General features: G+C 42.9%; 1 protein-coding gene across 2 annotated transcripts in view; it reads right to left on the bottom strand.

The window, feature by feature from the left end:
* The window catches only part of ACAD8 (acyl-CoA dehydrogenase family member 8), a 599,439-nt gene that overhangs the window by 131,204 nt on the left and 441,439 nt on the right, over positions 1–26,796 (bottom strand). Inside the window, exon 10 of one of the 2 annotated variants that reach the window (XM_044081167.1) lies at positions 23,059–23,161. The exons of the other annotated variant lie outside the window; for it this stretch is intronic. Within the exon in view, the coding sequence (XP_043937102.1) occupies positions 23,059–23,161 (103 nt within the window). The remainder of the gene's footprint in view (positions 1–23,058; positions 23,162–26,796) is intronic. 2 annotated transcript variants of the gene reach the window in all.

Raw genomic sequence — 26,796 nt, 5'->3', positions numbered from 1 at the left:
ATTCCCATAGACTCCGGCTCCGAGCTCTGGAGGAGAGTCGAAGGAGGAACTTGAAGAGGGTGTGGACTTATAGTCGTCTGTTGAGATGGACTATGAAGCATTTGGGCTAGTGCCTGTGATTTCAGCAATCTGCTTACCACTCTCTCCAAATCATGGTCTGAGAGCCTGGAAGACCTAGATGATCGGCTCCGATGGCTCCGCTCCAAAAAAAGAGGACAGGCCGGAGCCGACAGTATCAGCTCCAAAGAGGGAGACCTGGACCGCTTCCTCGACAAGAGCCATCGGAGCCGAAGAACCCTCGGTTCCAGACGGAGCCGACAACTTCTCGGCTCCAAGTCTAGTCAAGGATGTATCGGCTCCGGCCGGAGCCGATACAGGCAAGGAAATAATGGTATCGGAGCCGGTCGGTGCCGATACCGAAGCCTTAGTCACATGGTGATCAGTGCCGGTCGGAGCAGACACCAATTTGGCAGTTAAAGTATCGGCACCGATAGCCATCGGTGCCGAAGATTTAGTCAAAATAAGATCGGCTCCAGCCGGAGCCGATCTCGACTCCAAAGGTGTCTGAGCCAAGGCCAGAGGCTTAGAAGCAGAAGCCTGGGCCTTGGAGGTCTTAGAGGGCTTGCCCGAAGCAGACTTGGTCGGGGAGCCCTCCGGTTTAAGAAGTCCTCTCAAGATTAATTTATTTCTCCTTTCCTGCAGGACTCTCTGGCTGAAAGAGTGACAGATAGCACAGGAGTCCTGCAGGTGGAGAGGTCCCAGGCAGTAGGTACAAGAAGTGTGACAGTCTGTCAGAGACATCTTCTGACAGCACGAGTCACACTTCTTGAAGCCTGAGACCCTCTGTTCCTTGGACATAGTGAGAACACACACACACCCAACTCACACAGTCCCAGACTCAGAAATTTTAGCTTAAAGGGGAAAAAAATAAACCCACACACACACCCTGACAGGAAGGGATGGGAAGGGAAAGAAGGCCCGACTAAATAAAAAGAAGTAGGGAAACAGTAAAACTGGACTAGCGACCCTACAACTACCTAAAAATGACAATTATACTAATATATAAGAGAAAAACTAGGAAAGGGGTGTCTAACAATAGTAAAACAATTTACTTACCACGAGCTGGCAAAAGTAGTTCATCAGCGAAGCGGCAAATGAGATCTGGGTATTTACCGCCTTGCATCATGGGATATGGGGCTGCCTCGAGCAGGTAAAAGTGACTCTCGAGCTTAGCCAGTGCCGAGTCGGATCCGAGGATCGGCTCCGAACCCATCCAGCAAGAATGAAGGCGAGATTGACAACTTAACATTCTATATTCCCATAGAAAAAGATGCCATTTAGTTTCTTTAAATAACATTCTTACTATGCAGCCACTTATGTGGTTGTCCTGCCAAATCTCCTCCTCAGCTACCTGCTCGCAACACAGTAGAAGGTTATTTGGTTGAGCCGGCCACTATCCCATCGGTTCTGCATGCAGGAAATGCATAAGTTTTTATGTACTCCTTTCATTTTTTTAGTAAGCCACACATAACCATTACAGCCAGTTTCTATAACAATCCAAGTACATCAAAATAGATGCACATTTTCTTCACTTAATCAGCTCAACAGACATCTTTGCGGTGGTTCTATCTGACCGGCCATTCATGCAGCATCTTCCTTCTCTACTGTAACTGTGTTTCACCAATCAACAGGCATGCATTTAAAGTGTATCTAATTTTGCCTTTTGAATTTCTGATGAATCACAGAAGATTACAGTAAGTAATGTCAGCCATTAGAGTTTTAGACAGCAACTAAATACTTTTAATTTAAGATCTGCTGCAACCAGTAAAGTGGTTTTTTGTGTGTGTGTGTGTGTGTGTGTGTGTGTGTGTGTGTGTGTGTGTGTGTGTGTGTGTGCGCGCCAAAGAAACAGATATCTCTGCCTCCCCCCCCTTGGATTTGCCTCATTTGTGCACTTATAGAGTCTCGCCACTTATATTTAGGAGATCATTAACCTCTTATTTTTGTAATACATTATTTTCAGCCTGCATTCATTCATAACTGGCATTTATTTTTATTCATTCAATGCCAGTACTGAATGAATGCCAGCAAAAACATGGAGGTTACTAATGTAAGTATATTCCAGTTAGTACCGTTATATTTGGGTGAAAGCCTACCATTGGTAAATGTGCAGTTATAGCATCCAGTCACTTGATGTTGTGGCAAAGTTACTACCTTCAAAACCTAATTTACCTGCATGTTTTCATACCATTACAGACTGCTGTAAAACACACATTATTTAACTACTTTTCAGGACTGCAAGCTATATTTTTGTTTTCTTCTTTTGGCTGTTCCCATTAGGGGTTGCCACTGTGGATCATCTGTTTCCATTTCTTCCCGTCTTCTGCATCTTTCTCTGTCACACCAACCACCTGCATGCCCTCTCTCATCACATCCATAAACCTTTTCTTAGGCCTTCCTCTTCCTCTTACTTGGCAGCTCCATCCTTAGCATCCTTTCCCCAATATACCCAGCATCCCTCCTAAGCACATGTCCAAACTAATGCAATCTCGCCTCTCTGGCTTTGTCTCTAAAACGTCCAACCTGAGATGACCCTCTAATATACTGATTCCTAATCCTGTCCAACCTCATCACACCCAATGCAAATCTTATCATTAACTCGGCCACCTCCAGCTCCGATTCCTGTCTACCATCTCCAATCCATATAACATAGCTGGTCTCACTACCCTCTTGTAGACCATCCCTTTCACTCTTACTGGTACCAGTCTGTCACAAATCATTCCAGATACTCTTTCTCCACCCTGCCTGTACTCCCTTCTTCACCTCTCTTCCACACTCACCATTACTCTGAACTGTTGATCCTAAGTATTTAAACTATTTTTGTTATATTCAAAAAAATGAGATATAAGTGCTTAGGAGAGCCAAGCTCCAACTGAATGTCACCAAAAAAAGCACCTCAGAGTCAGAATGAGTGTTAAAAACACAAGTATTTTAATAATCCAAAAGAATACAAAACAGCCTCAGTGCACAAAACTCTTAACAGTTTCACCGCATTTTTCAATCCAAACGGAACGTCATCAGATGCAAAACAGTTGACATCAATTATATCTTTACATACTCATTTTAAAATCAAAAAGTTTTTCATATATTTATATTTATATGGTTGTTTCCCGTTTATTCTTAATTTGGGTACATTAGGTCAATTAATTTGTGGAAAGGGTTTTAGTTGATTATAGAATATAATAATATATAGATTTATATTTTATATTTACTGTCCTCCGAAATAATGAATTATATTAATATATTTTATGTCAACATGTCTTCATGAATATTTATTAGCATTTGAGTAGTGGGAAATGGAATGGCTTATTTGATTTTAAAATGAGTATAAAGATTTAACTGATGTCAATTAAATGTTTTGCATCTGATGAAGTTCCATTTGGAATGAAAAATGTGGTGAAGTAGTTAAGCACTTTGTGCACTGTGGTTGCTTTGTATTCGTTTGGATTATTAAAATACTTGTGTTTTTAACACTCGTTCTGGCTTTGAGGTGCTTTTTTGGGGATATTTTTGTTATATGATAATGTAACCCCCTGACAACTTGCAATGGTCCCATCAGCATTTTTTTTATTTTATATACATGTAATGAAACTGACTTGCTAGATGCTGCGGGTTCAGTCCAGGATGCTTACTTTATCCATTTCAGAGTCATGGGGAAGAAAAAGCCTATTCTAGTATTAACAGAGCAAAAGGCAAACATACTTTGTTTTAAATGTGCCTCACCTGGTTGATAAAGCTCTCCTCATTTACATAAGTGAAAACCTTTAGAGTCTGGGTGTTAACTGCTCCCTTTTTTGCCGTTCAGGCATTTTCATAAACTAATTTTATCTGCCTTGTGTGCATGGCTAGTTATCATATTCAAAGAACTATTTTATGACTCAGTAGACTTTAATTACATTATTAGTCATGGTGCTGAAAATGTCTCTTCACGAATGATGGCTGCCAATCACTAGCTGAAGTGATCAAAGGTTTCTAATGTTTTACCTTATTAGTAATAATACTTAACTGCTACTGTAACTGTGTTTATATGAATATGAATATAAAATACATACATTTACACATGACCATTTGATTAGGTGTGCTGCTTCATCTTGTCATCAAGTGTGTATATGTGATTCACACATAATGGATGATCTAGCGTGGTCAAAATAAAAAAAATATATGTGTGTGTACACACACACGCACTACATGTGTGTGTGTGTGTATGTACGTGTCGTTTATGTATTTGGGTTCCCCAGTATAGATCAATTTGAAGTTAAATTGACCTCTGTACTGTTGACACACTTGGGTTAATACAGCTGGCCAACAGATGTGTGAGATCAATAGTTCGAGGTAGTTGGATATGCCCTTTCCCCAGCAATTGTGCAATCTCACAGTTAGTATATAATTAGCAGGGGCTGTGTGGGGCTGGGAGTGAAGGGGGATTGCCCCCTGCAAAAATAACTCTTCTTTTTTGCATGTTTGTTTTTGTATAATCTGAGGATTAGCTTCACTGCATGAGCAGTAGCAAGTCAACGTGGGTCAACATTTGTGCAAATGAACTAACAATAGTAGATCCTTCCATATATATGTAAATGTACATACATATATATATATATATATATATATATATATATATATATATATATATAAACACATACACACACGTGTGTATGCATATATATATATATATATATATATATATATATATATATATACACACACATACATACACACACACACACACACACACACACACACACACACACACACACAGAGAGAGAGAAGTGTATGTGTGCAGAACACTCCGTCTGAAGTGTATAATTTAAGTTTACTGCCTCGGAGTTCTGGCTGTGGATGATAAGGGTCTATGGACCAGTTCACCTACCTGGTTACTTAACAGTAAATAAATAGTGTGTATACGCACAAAGAATCATACACACGCACACACAAAGACACACATACAGACACAGAGTAGTAATGATGGATGTATTGTGAACTTTTTGTGTGTGCATGTGATAAGGAATGGGTGTGGGGTGACGACAGTCTGCTGAATGACTTTTGTATTTTAAATTTTTCCATAACATTTATAGCTTTTTTAAACATTTAAAGTTTTAAAAATATATACATTTGTTTCAGGCTAACTGTGAAAGAGTCAAGTATCTATTTTTGACAGGGCACAAAAGTAGAAAGAGTTGTAGCCATGCTTGTGATGCCCGTGCTCTGGCCCAGCAATCAAGGAGCCTCAAGCCTCACCACTACCACCAGTGAGGGGCATCTCATATAAGAGGAAAGGATAACAAATACACACAAGTAAAGTGCAATTTTCCTTAAGAGCGCACAGAGATCACAGTCAGTCTTCACAGTCAGTCTTGGGCTGGTCACTCCCTTGCTCTCCAGGTCCCCAATAAGACTCCCCACTGGCCCAGCTATAGGGCCCAGATCTCAGCCTAGTGGGCAAGCTAAAACCTTCAGCACCCTCTCTGTCCAACCAATGCTTCGTGTCCCTGCCCAAGTAGCTGACACACACACACACACACACACATACAATGACAAGAGTTTATATGACCACACAGACACTCCTGGGGAAGGCTGGCACAGGTTCTCCAGCTGTGCCCCTTTTTCCCAGACTATATGGCAGTACCAGCTGCCACCACCCACTAATATTTATCAGCGACTCAAACGCCCTTAAGAGGGTGTCCAATTATTACTGTGCAATATTATTATCCAATTGGTAGTATAACTAAACAGTCAAGGCTTATTTGAGTGACTTGGTACAGGATCACTATATACATGCAATGTACTCAGAGCTTAACTTATCTCTACATAAAACAGCCACAGTTGAAAGGTTTTAAAATATTTAATAATAAATAATAAAAACACAAGACAATACTTTTTACTACACAGTGCTAGTCAAGACTTCAGAGATCACAAAGAAATACTTAAAATAATTCGGTAGTACAGTTCTGACATCACAGAAAAACACAGTCTAATCTTTCTAGTTTCTAGTGTTTAAGAGAAAACACAAGTCTAAGATAAACTTAAACATAGAGCAAGACATTGCTAATGAGTTGGATAGTCAGGACAAAAATGCTTAATGCTCTCGGATTCTGTTTTTAAAATCACATTCCTGGTTCACATTACATCATTCTTCACACTTCCCTGGGTTCCTAGGCTAACAGAAATGACATTTACATTCTTCACCTTTGGGCAGAAACCTGAGCAATAAAGGAATTTATGCATGCAAATTCTGGCCATTAACTGTCCATAAAACAATAGCAAGAATTCCTTCATCTAGACTGGCCAGAGTTGTGTTTACATCAAAGGGTGGCAACATGCTTTACTTGGTCAGTAGAGTGCACTGTTACATTTTTTTCAGTTCCACATGTAACACTATTTTTGCCATTTAAGGCAACAAGCCAGTGGTTTACATTAATATTTACAGATGACAGAATTCTATCTGGCTAGGCTGGCAGTCTTCACCTATCTTCACCCAGTCTTCACAACCCCCCCCCCCCCGGAGAACCCAAGCTAGTTTTTCAAGTGACCCTTGAGAAACGCTGCTTGAGGGAGTTAGGTCTATCTAAGAATACCTTACCCCGTTCCCTGTCTTGAAAGCCCATCTGCATTGGCATTGCTAATCCCACTGCGGTGTTGCATGGACATATCATATTGCTTGCAACCTCAGGCTCCATCTTAGCAACTTGGCATTTTGCTGGCTGGCTCTGTTTAACCATGTTAGGGGGTTGTGATCTGTCATAAGAGTGAATTTCCTTCCATACAGATGAGGTTGAAGTTTCTGCAGTGCCCACACTATGGCTAGACATTCCTTTTCTACAGCTGCACAGTATTCCTCGCTGGGTTGGAGCCTACGGCTGAGATAAACCACTGGGTGCTCCTCCTCCTCTGAAGAAATCTGGCTAAGTACAGCCCCCACCCCATGGTTTGAAGCATCCACCTGCACAACAAATTCTTTGCTGTAATCTGGACTGGCTAACACAGGGGGTCCTCCCAAAGCTTCTTTAAGCTTCTGGAATGCCTGCTCACATGCTGAGGTCCACACTACCTTATCTGGCCTGTTCTTCCTTGTCAGGTCTGTGAGGGGAGTAGCTATGGTACTATAACTGGGGACAAACCTTCTGTAGTACCATGCTGTCCCTAAAAATGCCCTTGCCTGCCTTTTAGTAACAGGTGCAGGCCATACCTGAATGGCTTCCACTTTGGCAGGTTCTGGCCTTATCTTACCACTCCCCACTCTATGTCCTAGGTAGGAGACCTCTGCCATACCCACCTGACATTTGCTCGGCTTAATGGTCAACTCTGCCCTCTGTAGTCTGCCCAGCACCTCCCTAACATGCTGAAGGTGGTCTGGCCAGGAATGGCTGTAGATGGCAATATCATCTAGGTAAGCAAGGGCAAACCCTCCTGCTCCTGCTAGGATATGATCTAACAGCCTCTGGAAAGTTGTTGGGGCATTCTTCATCCCAAAGGGAATCTTTGTGAACTCATACAAGCCAAAAGGAGTCACAAAGGCTAATTTCTCTAGCACTGGGAGTCAAGGGCACCTGCCAGTAACCCTTGGTAAGATACTTAGCCCCACCCAGCTGCTCCAGGGCCTCATCTGTCCTAGGCATGTGGTAAGCATCTAGCTCTGTGTGACTATTTAATTTCCTGTAGTCCACACAGAATCTGGTACTGCCATCCTTCTTTGGCACCAGCACCACTGGGGAGGCCCAGGGACTGTTGGACTCTTGAATCACCCCTAGTTCCAACATCTCCTGTACCTCCTCCTTCAGAGTCTGTTTGACTCTCTCAGGCACTCTATACGGGGGCCTGCCTAATAGGCCTTTAGGGTCCTGTATCCACCTGATGCTGCCCCAGGTGAGTGCATCCTGGTTTCCCAGTGAATATGTCCCCAAATTCCTGCAACACTCTTCGGATTTCTCGAACTTGGGTAGGAGACTGCTGCTGGGACATTGCTACCAGTTTCACTGAGGTGTCAGCCAGAGCCTCACTGAGGAGATAAGTCCCCAAATCTCCCTCAGACCCCTCCTGCAATCCACTGCAAATGCTCAGCACAAGGGCCCCCCTATCATGGTAAGGTTTCATCATGTTAACATGGTACAATTTGTGCCCCTGCCTTCTGCCTAGCAATTCCACCATGTAATTAACATCACTCAACTTTCTTAGCACTTTGTAGGGTCCCTCCCAAGCTGCTTGCAGCTTGTTGTGTCTGACAGGAAAGAGAACCATTACCTGCTGCCCCACAGCATACTCTCTAGCTCGAGCATTCCTGCCATACCACACCTTTTTCTGTTGTTGGGCTTCTGCCAGGTTCTCCTGGGCCAAGTCCATGAGCTCCCTCAGCCTGATCCTGAGGTTTAGGACGTATGCCACAACAGACTCCTTTGTAAGACTCGCACTCACCTTCCCACTCATCTCAAATTAAATCTAGAGGTCCCCTCACCCTATGCCCATACAGCAACTCAAAGGGTGAAAAACCTATGGATTCCTGGGGAACCTCTATGTAAGCGAACAGATAGGGCAAATATTTGTCCCACTCCCTCTTAAAATGATCTGCAAATGCCTGTAGCATGGACTTGATTGCAACCAGTGGGGCCATGTGGCATACAGGTGTCCAAGGAGGCAAGGTGGGGAACAAAGAATGACAAGACCATTAGTCTGGGGATAGTAGGAGGTAGTCCTCATGTGCTTCACCCCACAGGACTTCCACAGACAAGGCAGCAGGTCTGACATGAAACTGGCACATCTGTCAGTCAGTATTTCTTTTGGGAAACCTACCCTGCTGAAAATCTCTAACAAAGCATTTGCCACCTTCTCGGCCACAATGGAGGACAAAGCCACTGCCTCAGGGTATCGTGTAGCATAATCCACTAGGATATAGTTTTTGCCTGTGGAACTTGGGGTACACAATATCCACAGCTACCCCCTGAAATGGCTCCTCAATCACAGGCAAAGGTATCAAAGGAGATCTCACCTTGTCTCCTGCCTTGCCTACCTTTTGGCACTGCTCACAGGTCCTGCAGTACCCTGTTACATCTCTGGAAATTCTAGGCCAATAGAAGTTCTGCATAATCCGCCTCTTTGTATGTTTTATGCCCATATGACCTGCAAGGGGAATATCATGGGCTATGGCTAGAAGCGCCACATGGTAGGCTCTAGGCACTACCAACTGCTGTATTCTCTCATCTTCTAGCCCTCCCTCAGGGGTCCATTTTCTGTATAGTAACCCTTTGTCCCAGTATACAGATTCCCCCTTTCCTTGAGAACCAGGTGCCTCCCTAGCTACCTGCCTCAGGCCTTGCAATGTAGGGTCGGAGAGCTGAGCCCGTCTCAACTCTCTCCTTGTAACCCTTCCCAGCTCCCCTTCCACAGAAAGTCTGGCATCCTCTAACAGTAGTGCCTCACTGTCAGCCTGGGTACTACTACTCACCTCTACCTTTGCAGTCACTCTGTCCAAAGGACCATCAGTACCCCCAAGCAGCTGACTCCTCTTCAGTCTCACTGCTGCAGGGTAGCTCCCTCCCTTAAGTAACCACCTCACCAGTCCTGGCTGAAAGTATGCAGTCTGTCTGGGTCACCCCAAGGCTACCAGACTTGCCTGCTTGTCTCCAAACCTGACTGCATGTAAAGTACAGTTTTGTATCTACCATAAATGTAGATGTTTGAGTGTTCAGATGCCTCTTATATACCCATGGTGCACTGACGTCAGGGAAGAAGCGACAGCAACCGACACCGGACCAAAGACTTTGGAACTCGGGCCGACTGCGGGACCGCCTGACGGCAGGATAACCCAAGTGTGATGACTGCAGCAGTGTAACACAATGAACATCTGCACAAGCACAGGGTACTGCACTATCAAAATCATTCCCTATCAGGGCATCTGCAGGTATATCCTCAAACACACCTACTTGCTGGCTTCCTTTTCCACCCTCCCAGCCCAGGTGAACCCTAGCCAAAGGTATTTGGAATGGGATCCCTCCTAAAGCCCTGACTGGAGTAGACTGCCCAGGAAAGTAGTGCTCTTCTGTAACCATTGCAGGCTTTACAATGGTTGTATCAGAGGCTCTCTCTCTCTTGGCAATGGCCTTTTTGCTATTCACTACAATAGGACATAACCGCTGGTGGTAGTTTGGTACTTTTGTTGTCCCAAGACAACCTACTACTGGCATTTTGTCTTTCCCACTTACTCACTCACTCATCTTTTGTTCCCCACCTTGCCTCCATGGACACCTGTATGCCACATGGCCCCACTGGTTGCATTCAAAACATTTAACCCTAGCTCCTGGATGTGTACCTGGACTAGTGGCTTCCCCTGCTACTGGCAGATTCTGTTGGGGCAGTCTGGGCTTTAGACCCATAAGTAGTACTGGGGGCCCCTTTCCTGTGCAGGGCTGCCCTGCTCGCCAGGTATAGGTCTCCCTTCTTCCCCAACTCATCTGAAGTAGCACATTGTCTATCAGCTAACCAGATCATCATGTCCTCAGGCAAAGTGTTAAGGGCTTGTTCCCTCACCAAAAGGTCTGCCAGCCCTTCAAAAGTGGTGACCTGACATCCACTCACCCACTTACGGAAATAAGTGCTACGTTCAGCAACATATTCACACACACTGTCATCTGCCTTGTGTCTATGCTCACCAAACATTTTCCTATACATTTCAAGTGTTAGCTTAAACAATTCTAACAAGTGATTTTTAACAGCAGTATAATCAAAACATGCAATGTCAGACGTTTTTGACAAAACAGTTACAGCTTTACCATGGAGTAAGGGGGTCAGGAACCGTACTCAGAGAACACTATATTGTTTGCATACCCTCTCAAACTTATGAATGAAACTATCAAAAGTATCCCCTTCTTTAAAATGCGGAAGAAATTTACTGACCTTTTGTGCTTCTGGGGTCCAGTTAATCCCTCCCCCATTTCCCCTCTCATGCCTCCTCTGTCGCTCCTTTTCTTTGTCTTTTATCTCCAAATGCCTGGCCTCCACTCAAGTCTCTTTAGCTCCAGATGGATTTTTAGTCCTCTGCAGAAAGGTTGAGCTGTCCATTCTCCGAGGGTATTATATCTCCATTGCCAGTCTGATTGTCCTCCTGGTTGCCATTTTCTAATGCAGCAGTAACCAAGGCTGCAATCAGGCCTGATTTTAGTCAGGTTTCCATGCACCAGTCCCCTAGCCTGGCATATCTCTGCCAGCTGGCTCCTTGTCAGCTTTCCATACTCCTCTGCTGACATGTTGCCTGCTCACCCTAATTAAGCTAACAAAAGAAATAAAACAATTGTGATCTGAACTCGGAGTATTCAATGCGTGGCTGATTTAAAGTAAAAAACACCTTCAAATCTCACTGTACACCAGCTACAGGAATTCACTCTACCCACACCACTACAAACCAATTAGTATTTGCCAACCAATTAATATATGGTGTGGATATCCCACCGCTGCCAAACAATTAATATGTGATGCCCATGCCCTGGCCCAGCAATCAAGGAGCCTCAATCCTCACCACTAACACCAGTGAGGGGCATCTCATATAGGAGGAAAGAATAACAAATAAATACACACAGTAAAGTGAAATTTTCCTTAAAAGCACAAAGAGATCACAGTCAGTCCAGGGCTGGTCGCTCCCTTGCTCTACAGGTCCCCAATAAGACTCCCCACTGGCACAGCTATAGGGTCCAGATCTCAGCCTAGTGGACAAGCTAAAACCTCCAGCACCCTCTTGGTCCAACCAGTGCTTCATGTCCCTGCCCAAGTAGCTGACACACCCACACACACTTTAAGAGTTTATATAACCACACAGACACTCCTGGGGAAGGCTGGCACAGGTTCTCCAGCTGTGCCCACTTTTCCCAAACTATACAGCAGTACCAGCTGCCACCACCCACTAAAATTTATCAGCTACTCAAAAGCCGATAAAAAGGTGTCCAGTTATTACTGTGCAATATTATTTTCCAATTGGTAGTATAACTAAACAGTCAAGGCTTATTACAGTGACTTGGTACAGGATCGCTATATACATGCAATGTATTCTTAGAGCTTAAATTATCTCTACACAAAACAGCCACAGTTGAAAGGTTTTAAAATATTTAATAATAAAAACATAAGACAATACTTTTTACTACACGGTGCTAGTCTCAAGAGTTCAGAGATCAACAGAGAAATACTTAAAATAATTTGGTAGTACAGTTCTGACATCACAGAAAAACAGTCTAATCCTTCTAGTTTCTAGCTATTTCTAAGAGAAAACACAAGTCTAAGATAAACTTACATATTGAGCAAGGCAATGCTGATGAGTTGGATAGTCAAGACAAAAATGCTTAATGCTCCTAATTAGGAATGCTCTCAGATTCTGTTTTTAAAATCACGTTCCTGGTTCACACTTCCCTGGGTTCCCAGGGTAACAAACTATACTTACATTCTTCACCTCTGGGCAGAAACCAGAGCAATAAAGGACATTTATGCATGCAAATTATGGCCATTAACTCTGGCCTTAAAACAACAGCAAGAATTCCTTCATCTAGACTGGCCGGAGCCGTGTAACAACATGCTTTACTTGGTCAGTAGAGTGCACTATTGTTACATTTTTTTCAGTTCCACATGTAACACTATTTTTGCCATTTAAGACAACAAGCCTGTGGTTTACTTTAATATTTACAGATGACAGAATTATCTCCAAAAATCTATCTGGCTACGCTGGCAGCCTTCACCTATCTTCATCCAATCTTCACAATGCTGATGGTGTATGAAAAGAAAAACACTTAAGAGATTCTACAGATGTATTATGTATTATGGAAATGTTATAAAATTTCATATAAAGCAGAACAGGGAACCAAGAAAAGAAACAATTGCAAATATCTATAGAAGACTCGGTTATGCCAAGGTTAGAGTACGATGAGGCTCAACAATTAATAACCAAGATGGGACAAGATGAAATAAAAACAATGCTGTATAATCAAAAGAGACGTCTCTAGGAATGGATAATATTCCTGTGGAAATCGAGATGTTAGGAGGGAAGAGAGCAAACAAAGACCTGGAGGACTTTGTTGAACAATATTTTAAAAGGGGGGGGGGTATCAGAAGCTTAGAAGAAAGCAGCAGTGGTGGTATTACAGTAAGCTCTCAGTTAACCGGCACCTATGGGGATTGCCAGATGACACAGAACTGCAGTTTCTGGTTGCTTGAGAGTCACTATTAAAAACAGGCCTGACTATACTATACTGTACCCTATACTATTTGTTTGGTTTGACTTGTTCTTAGGTTGGGGAGAGATGGAATTTATTCTTATCTTCCTTTTTAAAACTCTAAAATGCTAAAAAACATAAGGTATGTTTCTGCTGGGGGTGGGGGACAGAAAATGCAACACATGAAAATTGTACTGTACTACTTTGATTTTTTTTTCTGGTTGCTTGAGTTACACTTAACTGAAAGTTTACTGTACTGAAATGAAGGTAAGGACTGTTCAAATATAGCTTCATATGGATGCACTTCAACCTTAAACCATGATTATGAAGTGTTTTGGCCTAAAGTAGATAAAAGGAGGAGGAGGAGGAAAAAGACGTTACCAAAACTGACAGATATGGATCATTGTTGCTTTGTGGAAAGGAGGCAAACATTTGATAACATTAACAAAACAATGATGACCCAGAGGGAAACTGCTTCTAGCAATTTCCTTTCTCTCCCACAAAACTCTCTCTCCATTCTCACTTTGTCTGATAACCTATCCCCATTATCTTCTGTTTAACTGTTTTCCCCATTATATTCAAGCTTAAGCTCATTACCGACACTTTGTTGGGTGAAAATCACCTACTCATTTGTCAGTCAGGTTTGGTATATTTAATAATGCCTTCCTTCTCACCAGTACTACATCTGATGAGTGGAAATCTGCATTTGCCTAAAAAGGCATCCTCGATGACATTCTCATATTTGACAAAGACTTTCAACTAATCAACTATTCTTGCTTACCCAAATCCAAGAACACCTGCACAATTCATCTTAATTTAAGAAATACAATACTCTTCTCTATTATTGGCTGCAGATAAACCTCAAGGTTCCATTTTTAGTCTTTTCCAAGTGAACTTTTCTTCCGTCTCATCCAACAGACTTCCAATGTCCAAAGGACCAGAATGAGACTTTCACAGACAGTCACATCCTGACATACACTCCAACTACAGGTACTGTGATGCCTAGTGAGTTCAAATACACGTCAACAAAATAAACTCTAAGCTGTTTTACTCTCTACTGTTATTCACATCCATATCTTTGCTGGTAGTAATATAAATTGCTTTGAATGTTTCAATTGTATGTAATGCTCAATTTCATGAAAGCTTGATAGTTTGTCCACCTTTAAATAACAATGTTGCACTATATACAGCCTCCAATTCAGAAATTGTTACTACAAAAACAGATCTTTTCTCTTCTCAGACACCAAGATGGCTATTTCTAAGGGGGCACCAGTTTTTCATTTACCTCCTAAAGGATTTTTCATCCATTTTTCTTTTGTTGTTACTCAATGACTATATCAAACAGTCTAAAACATGACATTTTCCACTTTTGTGTGGGTTGCAGGATCTACCCAATGACATTTTCCTTCCTGCACCTAACTGACACACTTGTTCCAGAATTAGAGTGACAGCTCTCAGGAACTATGTATAGCTCTCTCCAAGTGGAGGTAAGAATAGGTGTTAGTGTAATCAGTAGACCTGACCACCACCCTAACTGTCTGACAAGCAACTTGAGTGCTCCATAGTGCTGCCTTTGGCAGATACTTGCATGCTACTCCACATTCACGAACTCCCAAGCTAAAGTGACGTACCCCTATGCAGCAAGTGCATATTAGACTCTTTGCTGCAGGCAATACAACTGCAATCCTTTACTTGTCACCAGTGAAGCAAGCTAAGCTACTTCTCTCCTCCCATGTGGAAAAAAGGTAGCATCAAGCACTCCACTCCCATCCTTCCACATTCTGTCCCTCCAGCACTTGTTCTGGTAACTCAGCACAAGACATGTGAGCCCAGTAAGGGCTTTATAACCTCTATGCCATGGGGGCCTAGCTGCAGTCTTATTTTCCTTCCTGCATAAAATAAGAGCACTGATGCAAGCTTTACTTTCTCCTGTACTTGCACTTTCCTGTCTGTTAACTGATACTGCAGTCACCGAAGAACCATCAGGTCCTTCTCTTCCTAAAGAACCATATGTTCCTCTTCCTCAAAATCACCACTGGTTTGCTTACAGACAGAGGTACTCCTGCACCGTGACCATAGTTTCCCTAAGAAACTGAGTCCCCCTACTTACTAACCACTGCTCTATCCATAATCATATTTACCATCTTAACCACACTGTTATCCCATCCAAGGAACAAGGTTCTCATTAACCTGGCAATTACCACAGAACCAGGTCCACCATCCATCTTACAACTCCCTACAGAGTCAAGCCTTCTCTCTCCTCAACTAAAATGGCTCCATGTAAAGTACAGTTGTGTACACTTACCATAAATGTAGATGTTTGAGTGTATTCACTGTTGCAGTCATTACATTTGGGTAATCTGCTGGCAGGTTGCCCTCAGTCAGCCTGAATTCCAAAGTCTTGGGTCCTGCGTCGGTTGCCGTCTCCTCTTCTATGACGTCAGGTCATCAGGGGTATAAAACAAGCAGCCGATGCCATTTTATTTAGTTTTTCTTGCCCCAGATGTCAAGTGCCCCCAAAAAGGTAGCAAAAATATATATACTTGCATCAATATAAACTTTACCTTCATCTACAAGTAAATACATCACATAGGATGTAGAAGATAGAGAAGGAAAGATAAATTCCAGAATGTAAGGGGGGTGGTGGGCGGGTAACCTGGACTGCAACAGTGAATACACTCGAACATCTACATTTATGGTAAGTGTACACAACTGTACTATGTTCTTCGTGTTTCACTGTTACAGTCATTACATTTGGGTAGAATCCCAAAGCTATGGTTGGGTGGCTGGAGCTAAACAGCATTAGGTGCGGCTATAAGGCCCTGCAGAACTGCAGTGGCAAAGCCTGCCCTGGACTTAGAATAGAGAGGCAAATGATAATGCTTTGTAAAGGTGTGAACAGAACTCCAAGTAGCAGCCTCTACAATGTCTTTGGTTGGTACTCCTCTGAGAAAGTCTGCTAAAGTATCTGCAGCTCTGGTGTAATGAGACCTAATGCCCTTGGGCACAGGTTTACCATGGTGTAAGTAGCAGAAACAAATGCAGTGGCTTATCCAGTTTAAAATAGTCTGCTTTGAAATAGCCTTTCCTTCTGATCCTGCAGCATGTCACTAGTAGTTGCTCAGTTTTTCTTAGAGCTTTAGTCCTGCTCAAGTAGAATCTTAGCTGTCTGTATACATCCAAGGAATACAGAATTCTCTCACCCTTGTTCTGCGGATTTGGATAAAAGGTTGGCAGACGAATAGTTTGGTTAAGAGCCACACTGGAAACCACCTTAGGCATAAAGGTTGGATTTGTCCTCAGAGACACCCTGTCTGGGTAAAATATGATAAAAGGCTCCACAGCCATGAGGGCCTGTAGCTCTGAGACTCTTCTTGAAGTAATTGCTAATAGCAGAGCTGTTTTCCATGATAAGAATTTTATAATCAGCAGTAGCAGCTGGTTCAAATGGAGGAAGGGTGAGCTTTTCCAACACATAATTGAGGTCCCATTCAGGTATTGGGGATCTTCTATAAGGCCTTAAATTTTTGGCTCCTCTAAGATACTGCTTAAGTAAAGGATGAGAAAAGATTGGTGGCTCTGTATTGTAATGAGCTGAAATGGCAGAGGCATGGATTTTAATTGATGGGAAAAAGATAGGCCTTTGTCAAGCATCTCAGTCAAGTATTGTAATAGCTGAGGAATATTTGGTTCTGCTGTATCAGTTCCTTGTGCTTGATTCCAAGGCACAATCTCTTCCATTTATCAGCATAATATTTTCTAGTACTAGGCCTTCTGGCTTCCAAAATGACATCCATCACAGCTTTACTGAGAGGTGTTGTTTGTATAACTACATAATCAGCCATGCTGCCAAGTTTAGTGTCTGGAGTTGATTGTGCAGGATCTGATTGTTTTGCTGGGACAGTAGTTGAGGTCTTTGAGGTAAGGTCCAAGCTGGGTATTGAGACAAGTTCCTTAAGACTGGGTACCAGTATTGGCGGGGCCAATCCGGGGCAATTAGTATCATCTTTGGTTTCTCTTGTCTGACTTTTAGGAGGTCCTTGGGAAGAAGAGACAGTGGAGGAAAGGCGTAAACTGATAGGTTTTTCCTACTGAAGGATAGGGCATACACTTTCCATGCTTGTCTGTGATAAGTCCTTGTGCAGAATCTTTTTAATTGATAATTTTGAGGGGAGGCAAACAGATCTATGTCTGGGCTCCCCCATTTCTTTGTTATCATGATGAAGACTTGTGGATCTAGTTTCCACTCGTGAGGATCCATAAGGTTTCTGCTTAAATCGTCTGCCAGAGTATTTTGCTTTCCTGGCAGGAATTGAGCGTGAAGATGTATCTGGTAAGTCAAAGCTGTGTCCCACAGTGCCATGGCTAATCTGAAAGGGGGTATGAGTGCATGCCCCCCTGCTTGTTTATATACCACATGACCGTGGTGTTGCCCGTCTTTATCAGTAGTTGTCCTGGATGAAGCAAGTCCTTGAAGGCTGTCACGGCCTTTTGAACAGCTAGCATCTCTTTCTGGTTGATATGTAGATGTATTTGTTTTGGAGTCCATATGCCCTGAATGCATCTTCCTGCCATGTGGGCCCGCCAGGCATAATCTGATGCATCTGTTAAGGTTTGGCTGGCAGGGGGTAGAGTGAAGTCCCATCCCATGTTTTGGTGACATGCCTTTGCCCACCATAGAAACTCCTGTTGTACGCAGGGAATGAGAGGGATCACTGTTTCCAGACTGTGACAACGTTGACTCCATAAACTTTTTAAGTACCATTGAATTTTCCTCATATACAGTCTTGCATATGGAATCAGTAGGATGCAGGATGCCATGAAGCCCAAAGCCGGCATAATTTGTCTTGCAGATAACTGGGTTTTTGTTGCCATCAGTTTGAAGTAAGTAATCAGTTGCCTTTCCTTGTCTGGAGTGAGGTAAGCCATCTGGGCAGTTGTATTCAAGCTTGCACCCAGGAATGTTATCTTTTGAGAGGGTACCAGCTGTGATTTCTATTCGTTTATTGTGTACCCTAGGCATGTTAGAAGCCTTTTCACAAACGCCAGGTGTTGATGAAGAATGTCCTTGTTCTCTGCTTGAATGAGACAGTCGTCCAAGTAAGGATATATCTGAATACTTTTTTGTCTGCAAAATGCAATTACTGGTGCCAGGCACTTTGTAAAGACCCTGGGTGCAGTAGATAAGCCAAAGGTTAGTGCAGAGAATTGGTAATGCATTAAGCCAGCCTTGAATCGGAGGCATCTTCTGCACAATTGCCTTATTGGGGACAAGCAAGTATGCCTCTTTTAGGTCTAATGTCACCAGCCAAGCATTCTTGCCCAGCATGGGCAGAAGCTGCTGCAAAGTCAGCATTTTAAATTTTGGAATGTCCAGGTATGTGTTCAAAATTGATAAATCCGGTATTGGCCGCCAGGCCTTGTCCTTTCTGGGTACCAACAACAGTCTTGAGTAAAAACCTTGTCCTTTTTCCTGTTCTGGTACTGGCTGAATGGCCCCCATATCCATGAGGGAAGTAACCTGTTTCTGTGCCTCTGCCCATTGATTTTTTGGCAGATCTGGCCAACCGTTTGCCATTGGCAGAGTATGGAAATGGAATCTGTATCCCTGTGATACTATGTTTAGCACCCACTTGTCCTGGGTTATTAACTGCCAATTTTGAACAAAAAGTGCTAATTTCCCCCTAAGGGTGCTGCCAAAAGATAAGTGCTTGGGGAAGGCAGAGGGAAGTCATTGTGACTGTTTTCTGTAGGTTTGCGCTTTATCTCCTCCAGATTTGGAGGTAGAAGCGCCCCATTGCTTTGACCTGTATGAATCTTGCGCCTGCTATCTGGAACCCTTAGGGCATCTGGATTTGCCCCTTTGAGCTCTGTCTGACACAGGAAAGGACAAATTTTTTGTAGGCCAGTGTCTACTGAATCTTGCTGGCTGCACTTGTAAGAAGCCTTTTACAGTTTGCATAGACTTAGCTTTGTCTTCCATTTTCTTTAAAACCTCTTCTGCCTTTATACCAAACAGAGTATCATGCTGTAAAGGTGCATCTAGTAATTTAGCTTTACCATGATCAGGCAAATTTTGTTCCTTTAGCCAGGCATGCCTCCTAATCACAGATCCAGTAACTGCGGCCCTGCAGGAGGCCTCTAAAGAATCAAAACCACATTGCAAAGTATGCTTTCTAACCTGTTCAGCTAAATGCAATAATTCCTGCACATTCAGAAATCAACATCATTTTCTGTTTCAGCAATCCCATAACATGTTGTTGACACTTGAGCATATGAAACTGGCAGTTTAAGGCCCTAACTGCCAAGGTTGCAGATGTATAAACCTTTTTTCCACATCTATCCTGTGCCCTTGAATCTCTGTCAGAGGGGGTAGGATTTTTTGCTATTGAGGCCTTAACTCCCTTTGGACCCTGTGAAATAGTTTCAGGATCAGCAGCAGGGTTTCTAAATAAAAAATTGTTTGAGTCAGGGACCCTGTAATATCTGTCAGGCTTGCTGGGAGCCGGAGGTAAGGAGTCAGGGGTCAAGCTCGACTCCGAAAACACATCATCCACAATTTCTAAAACAGGGGGTATGGCTAAAGGCCTGTGCTGAGGGAGAAGAAGGAAATCCCTGAGCCTCTTTTTTGATTCTGAGAAATCTTGACTCTTCCAGTGAAAATGCTCCCTCAAAGTATGCAAGGTTTCTCCAAACGAATAATCCTCAGGTGGTGATGCAGATGGTATAGACTCCTCTGCATCAGACTCCTCATAGGGAGGAATAGATAATTCGGAATCAGAAGAAATAGAAACCTGATCTGAAGATTCATAATCAGTGTCTTGCCTAGGCCTCTTATCTGGAGGGGGATGGGAACCCCTGATCAAGGTAATAAGGTCTTCAGCCATTTTAATCATCTGTTTTTTAGGCATAGAGGCCTGTGCACGTGGCTCATGCGTTGGTTTTTTAGTTTTAGAAGTTGCTTTTATTTTTGGTTTTGCAGCTGTCATTGGTTTAATATAAAAATGAGGCCTGAATACACCCTCAGAAGCCGGTGCCTGCTCAGCGGCTCTGGACCCATCCAAGGGTGATACATCCATGTGTCCAATACTTTGAGTATCTCGCAGCGTGCCAAACTCCACATGGGTGTCAGTAGGGGCTTGCTCAAAAGTAGCAGGTATCAGGGGCTGCGAAAGCACCTCACTGAGTACCGGCGAACCAGCGACTGGCTTAGGAGAAGCTTCGTCGTCCGTTTTGGACCTCGACTGTCTCTCTCTGTCCTTTTCTTTGCATTTTTTATATACTCTAATAGTTGGATTGCTATCAGATGACATTTCTGTGTAGTTAAATTCGTTTCCAAAATACTATGAGGCAAAACTATAGACGCTTAATAGTGCGTTGGTTAAATCTAGCACAAAACCAACAGCCAGGCATGTTGTGATCAGGGCCTAGGCAAGGAATACAGTATAAATGGAAATCCTTATGAGGTATTTGCTTCCCACAAGTAGTACAATTACTAACTTTTTCTGACATCGGTATGAAGGAAGAAAAAAGTTTCCCCAATGAGGTACTTAGCTTTAGTGAAGACTTTGGTTCTGAAACTCAAACTCGAATATTTCAGGAGTTGGCCGACCGGCACTTGCGAAATGCTTCTGCTTTGGGCACCGCGCGGCAAGAAAGATTAAATAAAATGGTGTTGGCTGCTTGTTTTATACCCCTGACGACCTGACGTCAAGGAAGAGGAGACAGCAACCGACGCAGGACCCAAGACTTTGGAATTCAGGCCGACTGAGGGCAACCTGCCAGCAGATTACCCAAATGTAATGACTGCAACAGTGAAACATGAAGAACATCACAGGCTCTCCTATTCCTCACAATTACCACGGATCCCTACATAATCATATTTCCCTCCTTACAACTACCACAGCTCTCCATACAGTCAAGTACTCCTCCCAACAGTTACTATCAGTCTATGTAAAAACCAGGCAATCTTCCTTACAATTACCTACATAAACCATGTTCACTTTCCTCACAATTTTCAACACTCCATGTAAAACTAGGCAACCTTCCTTACAACTACTTACATAACCAAATCCACCCTCCTCATAATTACCATCACTCCCTGTAAAACAAGGTAACTTTCCTTACAATTGCCTACATAACCACGACCACACTCCTCAATTACCAACACTTCCTGTAAAACCAGGCAACCTTCCTTAAAATTACCTACATAACCAGATCCACCGTCCTCACAATTAGCAACGCTCCTCACTAAATCAAACAATCCCTCCACTTCACATGTTTGATCAGATTTTGAGACTACATCTAGAGAACTAACATGGCTGCCTACAAAATTAGGCCCACTAGCCCCCTCACAATTACCATGACTTCCTTATATAACTAAAGCTACCATTCTCCACATAGTCACTATCTGTAATACCCTTTAGAGTCAGGCCTTCCTCCTCACAATTACTACAGCTCCACTACAGAATAAGGTCCCCACTCCATCTCACAGTTAATATGGATGCATACAGAATAGCATTCTCCTCTTCATCAGAATTACCATGATTCCAGGTCCTTCCCTCCTCACATTTATCATGTCATTCTAACCTTTTGTTCTTTGCTTGTAGCTACTCAGTCCTGGAAGCCTAGCATTCTCTGCCACTTCAACTGAGACTACATACTATCCCCAACCCATTCTCAGTCTTAGCATAAAACATTACCCAGCAATGAAATTTTTGTGTCACTTGTTAGCCTTTTGCTCTTCATAAGCCAATGTCGCTCACTGTTAATTACACATACTGCCACCCCTCACACAGGTGAACTAAGCTGTTGTCTAGGATACCATATGGCTAGGGGGACTTTTCTTATATTAACAATAAAAAATGTGGTATTTCTTTAATGTAAAAGATGAATAATGGCCTACAGCACCCCTGTTCGAAGAAGCCAAATCTATGGTGCCCTATGGGGGATACACTCTACATTTGACCAATCAACTGGTATGCTTTCTTTTCCACTCAGCCAACCATCTACCTGATCCATTATGTAGACTGTGGTAGGATAAAGCAGAGCCTGCAAATGTGAAAATGTAAAGTAGATGGTATGGCCACAGTAGGATATGAAGCAAGTTTCAATCAGCAGGAGCAGGACATTTTTTTTTTTTTTTTTTTTTTTTAAGGCTGGCAGGCAACCAAATATGGGCAGTGGATGGCTTTGCACGACTTGACTCAGCTCTGTGTTTATGCGAAACAGATCTGAAATGTTTTATTGTGGCTCTTATTCAATTATTTTAATTTTATTTATCTTCATTACTGTCAGACAGATGATCAGGAAATAGGTGGTGCAGCAGTAGCATTGTCGCCTCACAGCAAGAGGTTCTCCCGTTCGATTCTCGGCTGGAGCGCCTTCTGTGTGGAGTCTGCATGCCCTCCCAACGATCAAGTGGCGTTCAAAAGACATGCGTGAATGGGCGTGCCTTCGTTGAAGGTTAGGCGGTGGGCTGGCACCTCAGCACCATGAAAATCAACTGCCAATCATTAGCGGACGAGAGTTCCGCTGTGGCAACCCCTAACCAGGAAAAGCCGAAAGACAAAAACAAACTTGTCAGACAGATGACCTGTTCACAGACAGCAAATGAGCTAAATCGCTCTGTATGGTACCATCTATGGATGAGACTGACTGAACCGGTTAGCATTTGCTCATTATTCTAGCTTTGCAGGATTAATGTGATTTCTGTGAAGCATGTTAGAATACTGTGGCTACTGTGAGTGTGAAACAAAGAAAAAGTACCTTTAAGAAAGGCAAGAACATATTAGTAAGCAGCACAAAGAAACTGTATTACCTTCTAGTATCTGATGGACTCTGATATCCCGCAAGAACTGCTGAACAGCATAATCTTTCAGGTAGCCATAACCACCATGCATCTGCAGAGCTTGGTTACAGATCTGCAAACAAAAATGCACACTTTCAGGTCAGACAGAACATGCTTGTTTGAAATGCTACAAAATTTGTTTCAGGTTCTATCTACAAAGGTTAAAATCCCCAAATTCTGATCAGTTAGTATTTGCATGGGATATTGATGTTGCACATTGTAACCTCTTAGTATACAAATATGAATGTGCATATAAAATCCTGGCAATGGCTTACAGGAGATTCCCTCCTCCTTCTCAGATTAAATGAATTTGTACAAACTATGAATTTGGAAACAACAAATCAACAAAAATGTACAAACAATTTTCAGACTACATTTAAATACACACAAACTTCTAAAACCCAATTAAACCAGTTAAAAGAAGACAGACAGAGGCATCATCAGGAGTGGTTCAAGTCTTTATCCCTTAAGAGTTACCTCCTTTGCCTGTCCAGCCATAACATATGGGTGCGACGTGTGCAATGGACATATGTATTACACCTACACTGAATTCCACAAAGGGTTGATGTCATCAGGCCGCACCATCCACCCAAAGGAGATATTACCTAACAGTTTCCCAGGTCTCAAACAGGGAAAACCAGCCAATGAGTACCTAGGCATGCATACTCACTCCCACTCTAACCCAAGATGAGCACACTCTAACCCAAGATGAGCACACTGAGACTTCTTTGTTTGCACCATCAAACATCTGTGTTACTAATCAAGCTTGAGTAACCTACACCATAGATGAGACTCAATCCCTCGACAACACCAGGACAGGGGACAAGCACATTACTAATGTTTTTCTATCCATTTTACATTACAGAGCTTGGTTGGTACGTTGTATAGTAAGTCAGTATAAGCACTGTTGTGTTTTATGCACCCCACCTGTACCTTGTGACATTTTACCCTAATGGAAAGGCAAATCCACAAACCATAGTCTTTTGTATTGTACTGTTAAATTAAAAGATGGTTTACAAAGCAGCTCACAAAAAACATACTAAAAAAAATACAGTTTTGTACCTACCATAAATGTAGATGTTCGAGTGTTCACCCTGCTGCAGTCATCACACTTGGGTTATCCTGCTGTCAGGCGGTCCCGCAGTCGGCCCGAATTCCAAAGTCTTGGTCTGGCGTCGGTTGCTGTCACTTCTTCCCTGACGTCAGTGCGCCAGGGGTATATAAGAGGCATCAGACACCATTTTCTTCAGTTTTTCTTGCCCCAGATGTCAGGTACTCCCAAAAGGTAGGCAATATATATATATATATATATATATATATATATATATATATATATATATATATACATACATATACATATATATATACATACATACATATGGCTATATAAAAAATAAAACAAAACCCTTAGGCACCAGCAAATACACCACAGAGGTAGTATAGGATAAAGTGGTAGAGATAAGTTCAGCTAGTTCAGAAGGGATGGAGGGAGGGTAACCTGGACTGCAGCAGGGTGAACACTCGAACATCTACATTTATGGTAGGTACAAAACTGTACTATGTTCATTGTGTTACCCTGCTGCAGTCATCACACTTGGGTTGAATCCCAAAGCTAAGGAGGGGAGGTGGAGTCAAATAGTGTTAGAAGAAGCTAGTAGGCCCTGCAGAACTGCAGTGGCAAAACCAGCTCTAGTCTTAGAGTAAAGAGGTAAGTGATGGTGTTTGGTGAAGGTGTGTACTGAACTCCAAGTAGCAGCTACCAGAATATCCTTGGTTGGCACTCCCCTGAGAAAGGCTGCTGATGTAACTGTAGCCCTAGTGGAGTGGGACCTAATGTTAGTCGGTACTGGTTTCCCATGATGTGTGTAGCAGAAACGTATGCAATGTCCTATCCATTTAGAAATGGTCTGTTTTGAGATAGCTTTTCCTTGTGATCTTGTAGCATAGGCTACAAAGAGCTGGTCAGTTTTTCTGAAAGCCTTAGTTTTATCCAAGTAGTAACGTAATTGCTTGTGAATGTCCAAAGAGTGCAGGAGTCTTTCTCCTTTGTTCTGGGGATTTGGGAAGAAAGTGGGCAAGTGAATGGTTTGGTTTAGGGCCACACTGGATACCACCTTTGGCATAAAGGAAGGATTAGTTCATAGAGAAAGTCTGTCTTGATGAAAAATGAGGAAAGGTTCCACTGCCATTAGTGTCTGTAGCTCTGGGACTCTTCTAGCTGAGGTTATTGCTAGTAGTAGGGCAGCTTTCCATGAAAGAAATTTTAAGTCAGTTGAAAAAGCGGGTTCAAAGGTTGAAAAAGCTGGTTCAAAGGGCGGTAGTGTAAGCTTTTCCAGGACAAAGTTGAGATCCCAAGTAGGTGTTGGAGCTCTCCTTGGCGGTCTTAAGTTCTTAGCCCCTCTGAGGTACTGTCTTAGGAGTGGATGTGAAAATAAAGGAGGATCCGTGCTGTAATGAGCTGAAATTGCTGAGGCGTGGATCTTAATAGATGAAAAGGAAAGTCCTTTGTGTAACACCTCAGTTAAATATTGTAGAATCTGAGGAATGTTCGGCGCCAGGGAATTTAGGCGCAAAATCTTTTCATTTGTCTGAATAGGTTTTCCTGGTGCTGGGCCTCCTGGCCTCCAGAATGACATCCATAACAGCTTTGGATAAAGGTGTTAGCTGGCTGTTTAGGTAATTTGCCATGCAGCCAGGTTTAAAGTCTTGAGCTGGCTGTGTAGAATCAGATTGTCTCGCTGGGTGAGCAGGTGAGGAATTTGTGGCAAAATCCATGGTGGGCCCTGGGCCATGTTCCTTAAAATTGGATACCAATGTTGGCGTGGCCAGTCTCGTGCAATGAGAATCATTTGTGGCCTCTCTAATCTGACTTTCAGCAGTACCTTTGCTAGAAGAGGCAGTGGAGGGAAGGCACACACTGCTAATGTTTTCCAACTGAATGAGAGGGCATCCACTTTCCAAGCTAGTGGATGGAAGGTCCTTGTCCAAAATTTATGAAGTTGGTGGTTGTGGGGGCTTGCAAACAGATCTATGTCTGGGCGTCCCCATTTTTTAGCTATCATTGCAAATACTTGTGGATCTAGTTTCCATTCGTGTGGATCCATGATGTTTCTGCTTAGGTCGTCTGCCAATGTGTTTTTCTTTCCTGGCAGGAACTGCGCTTGTAATCGAACCTGGTAAGACAGTGCAGTGTTCCACAAGGTCATTGCTTGCCTACTTAGAGGGTAAGAATGTGTGCCCCCCTTGCTTGTTTATGTACCACATAACTGTGGTGTTGTCTGTCCTTATTAGTAGTTGCCCTGGGTGTAGAAGGTCCTTGAAAGCTGTTAGGGCATTCTGCACTGCTAGCATTTCTTTTTGATTGATATGCAGGTGTCTCTGATCTGTAGTCCATTTGCCCTGAATGCACTGTCCTGCCATGTGTGCTCCCCAGGCATAGTCCGATGCATCTGTTGTCATAGTTTGCCTGGCTGTGGGTAAGGTGAATGGCTGACCCTTGTTGAGGTGACATGCCTGTGCCCACCATAGAAACTCCTGTTGAAGGCAGGGAATGAGTGGAATCATTGTTTTCAAGCTGTGGCTGTGCTGAGTCCATACACTTTTCAGGTACCATTGTAATTTCCTCATATGCAGTTTTGCAAATGGTATTAGTAGTATACAAGATGCCAAAAAGGTGCAAACTTCCTGTGCCAATTTTGTTTAACAGCT

This window comes from Protopterus annectens, chromosome 8.part0 (genome assembly GCF_019279795.1).
Source record: "Protopterus annectens isolate FY-2018-M chromosome 8.part0, PAN1.0, whole genome shotgun sequence".
In the NCBI taxonomy this organism is placed as follows: domain Eukaryota; kingdom Metazoa; phylum Chordata; order Ceratodontiformes; family Protopteridae; genus Protopterus; species Protopterus annectens.
This window is presented reverse-complemented; position numbering and strand designations above follow the sequence as displayed.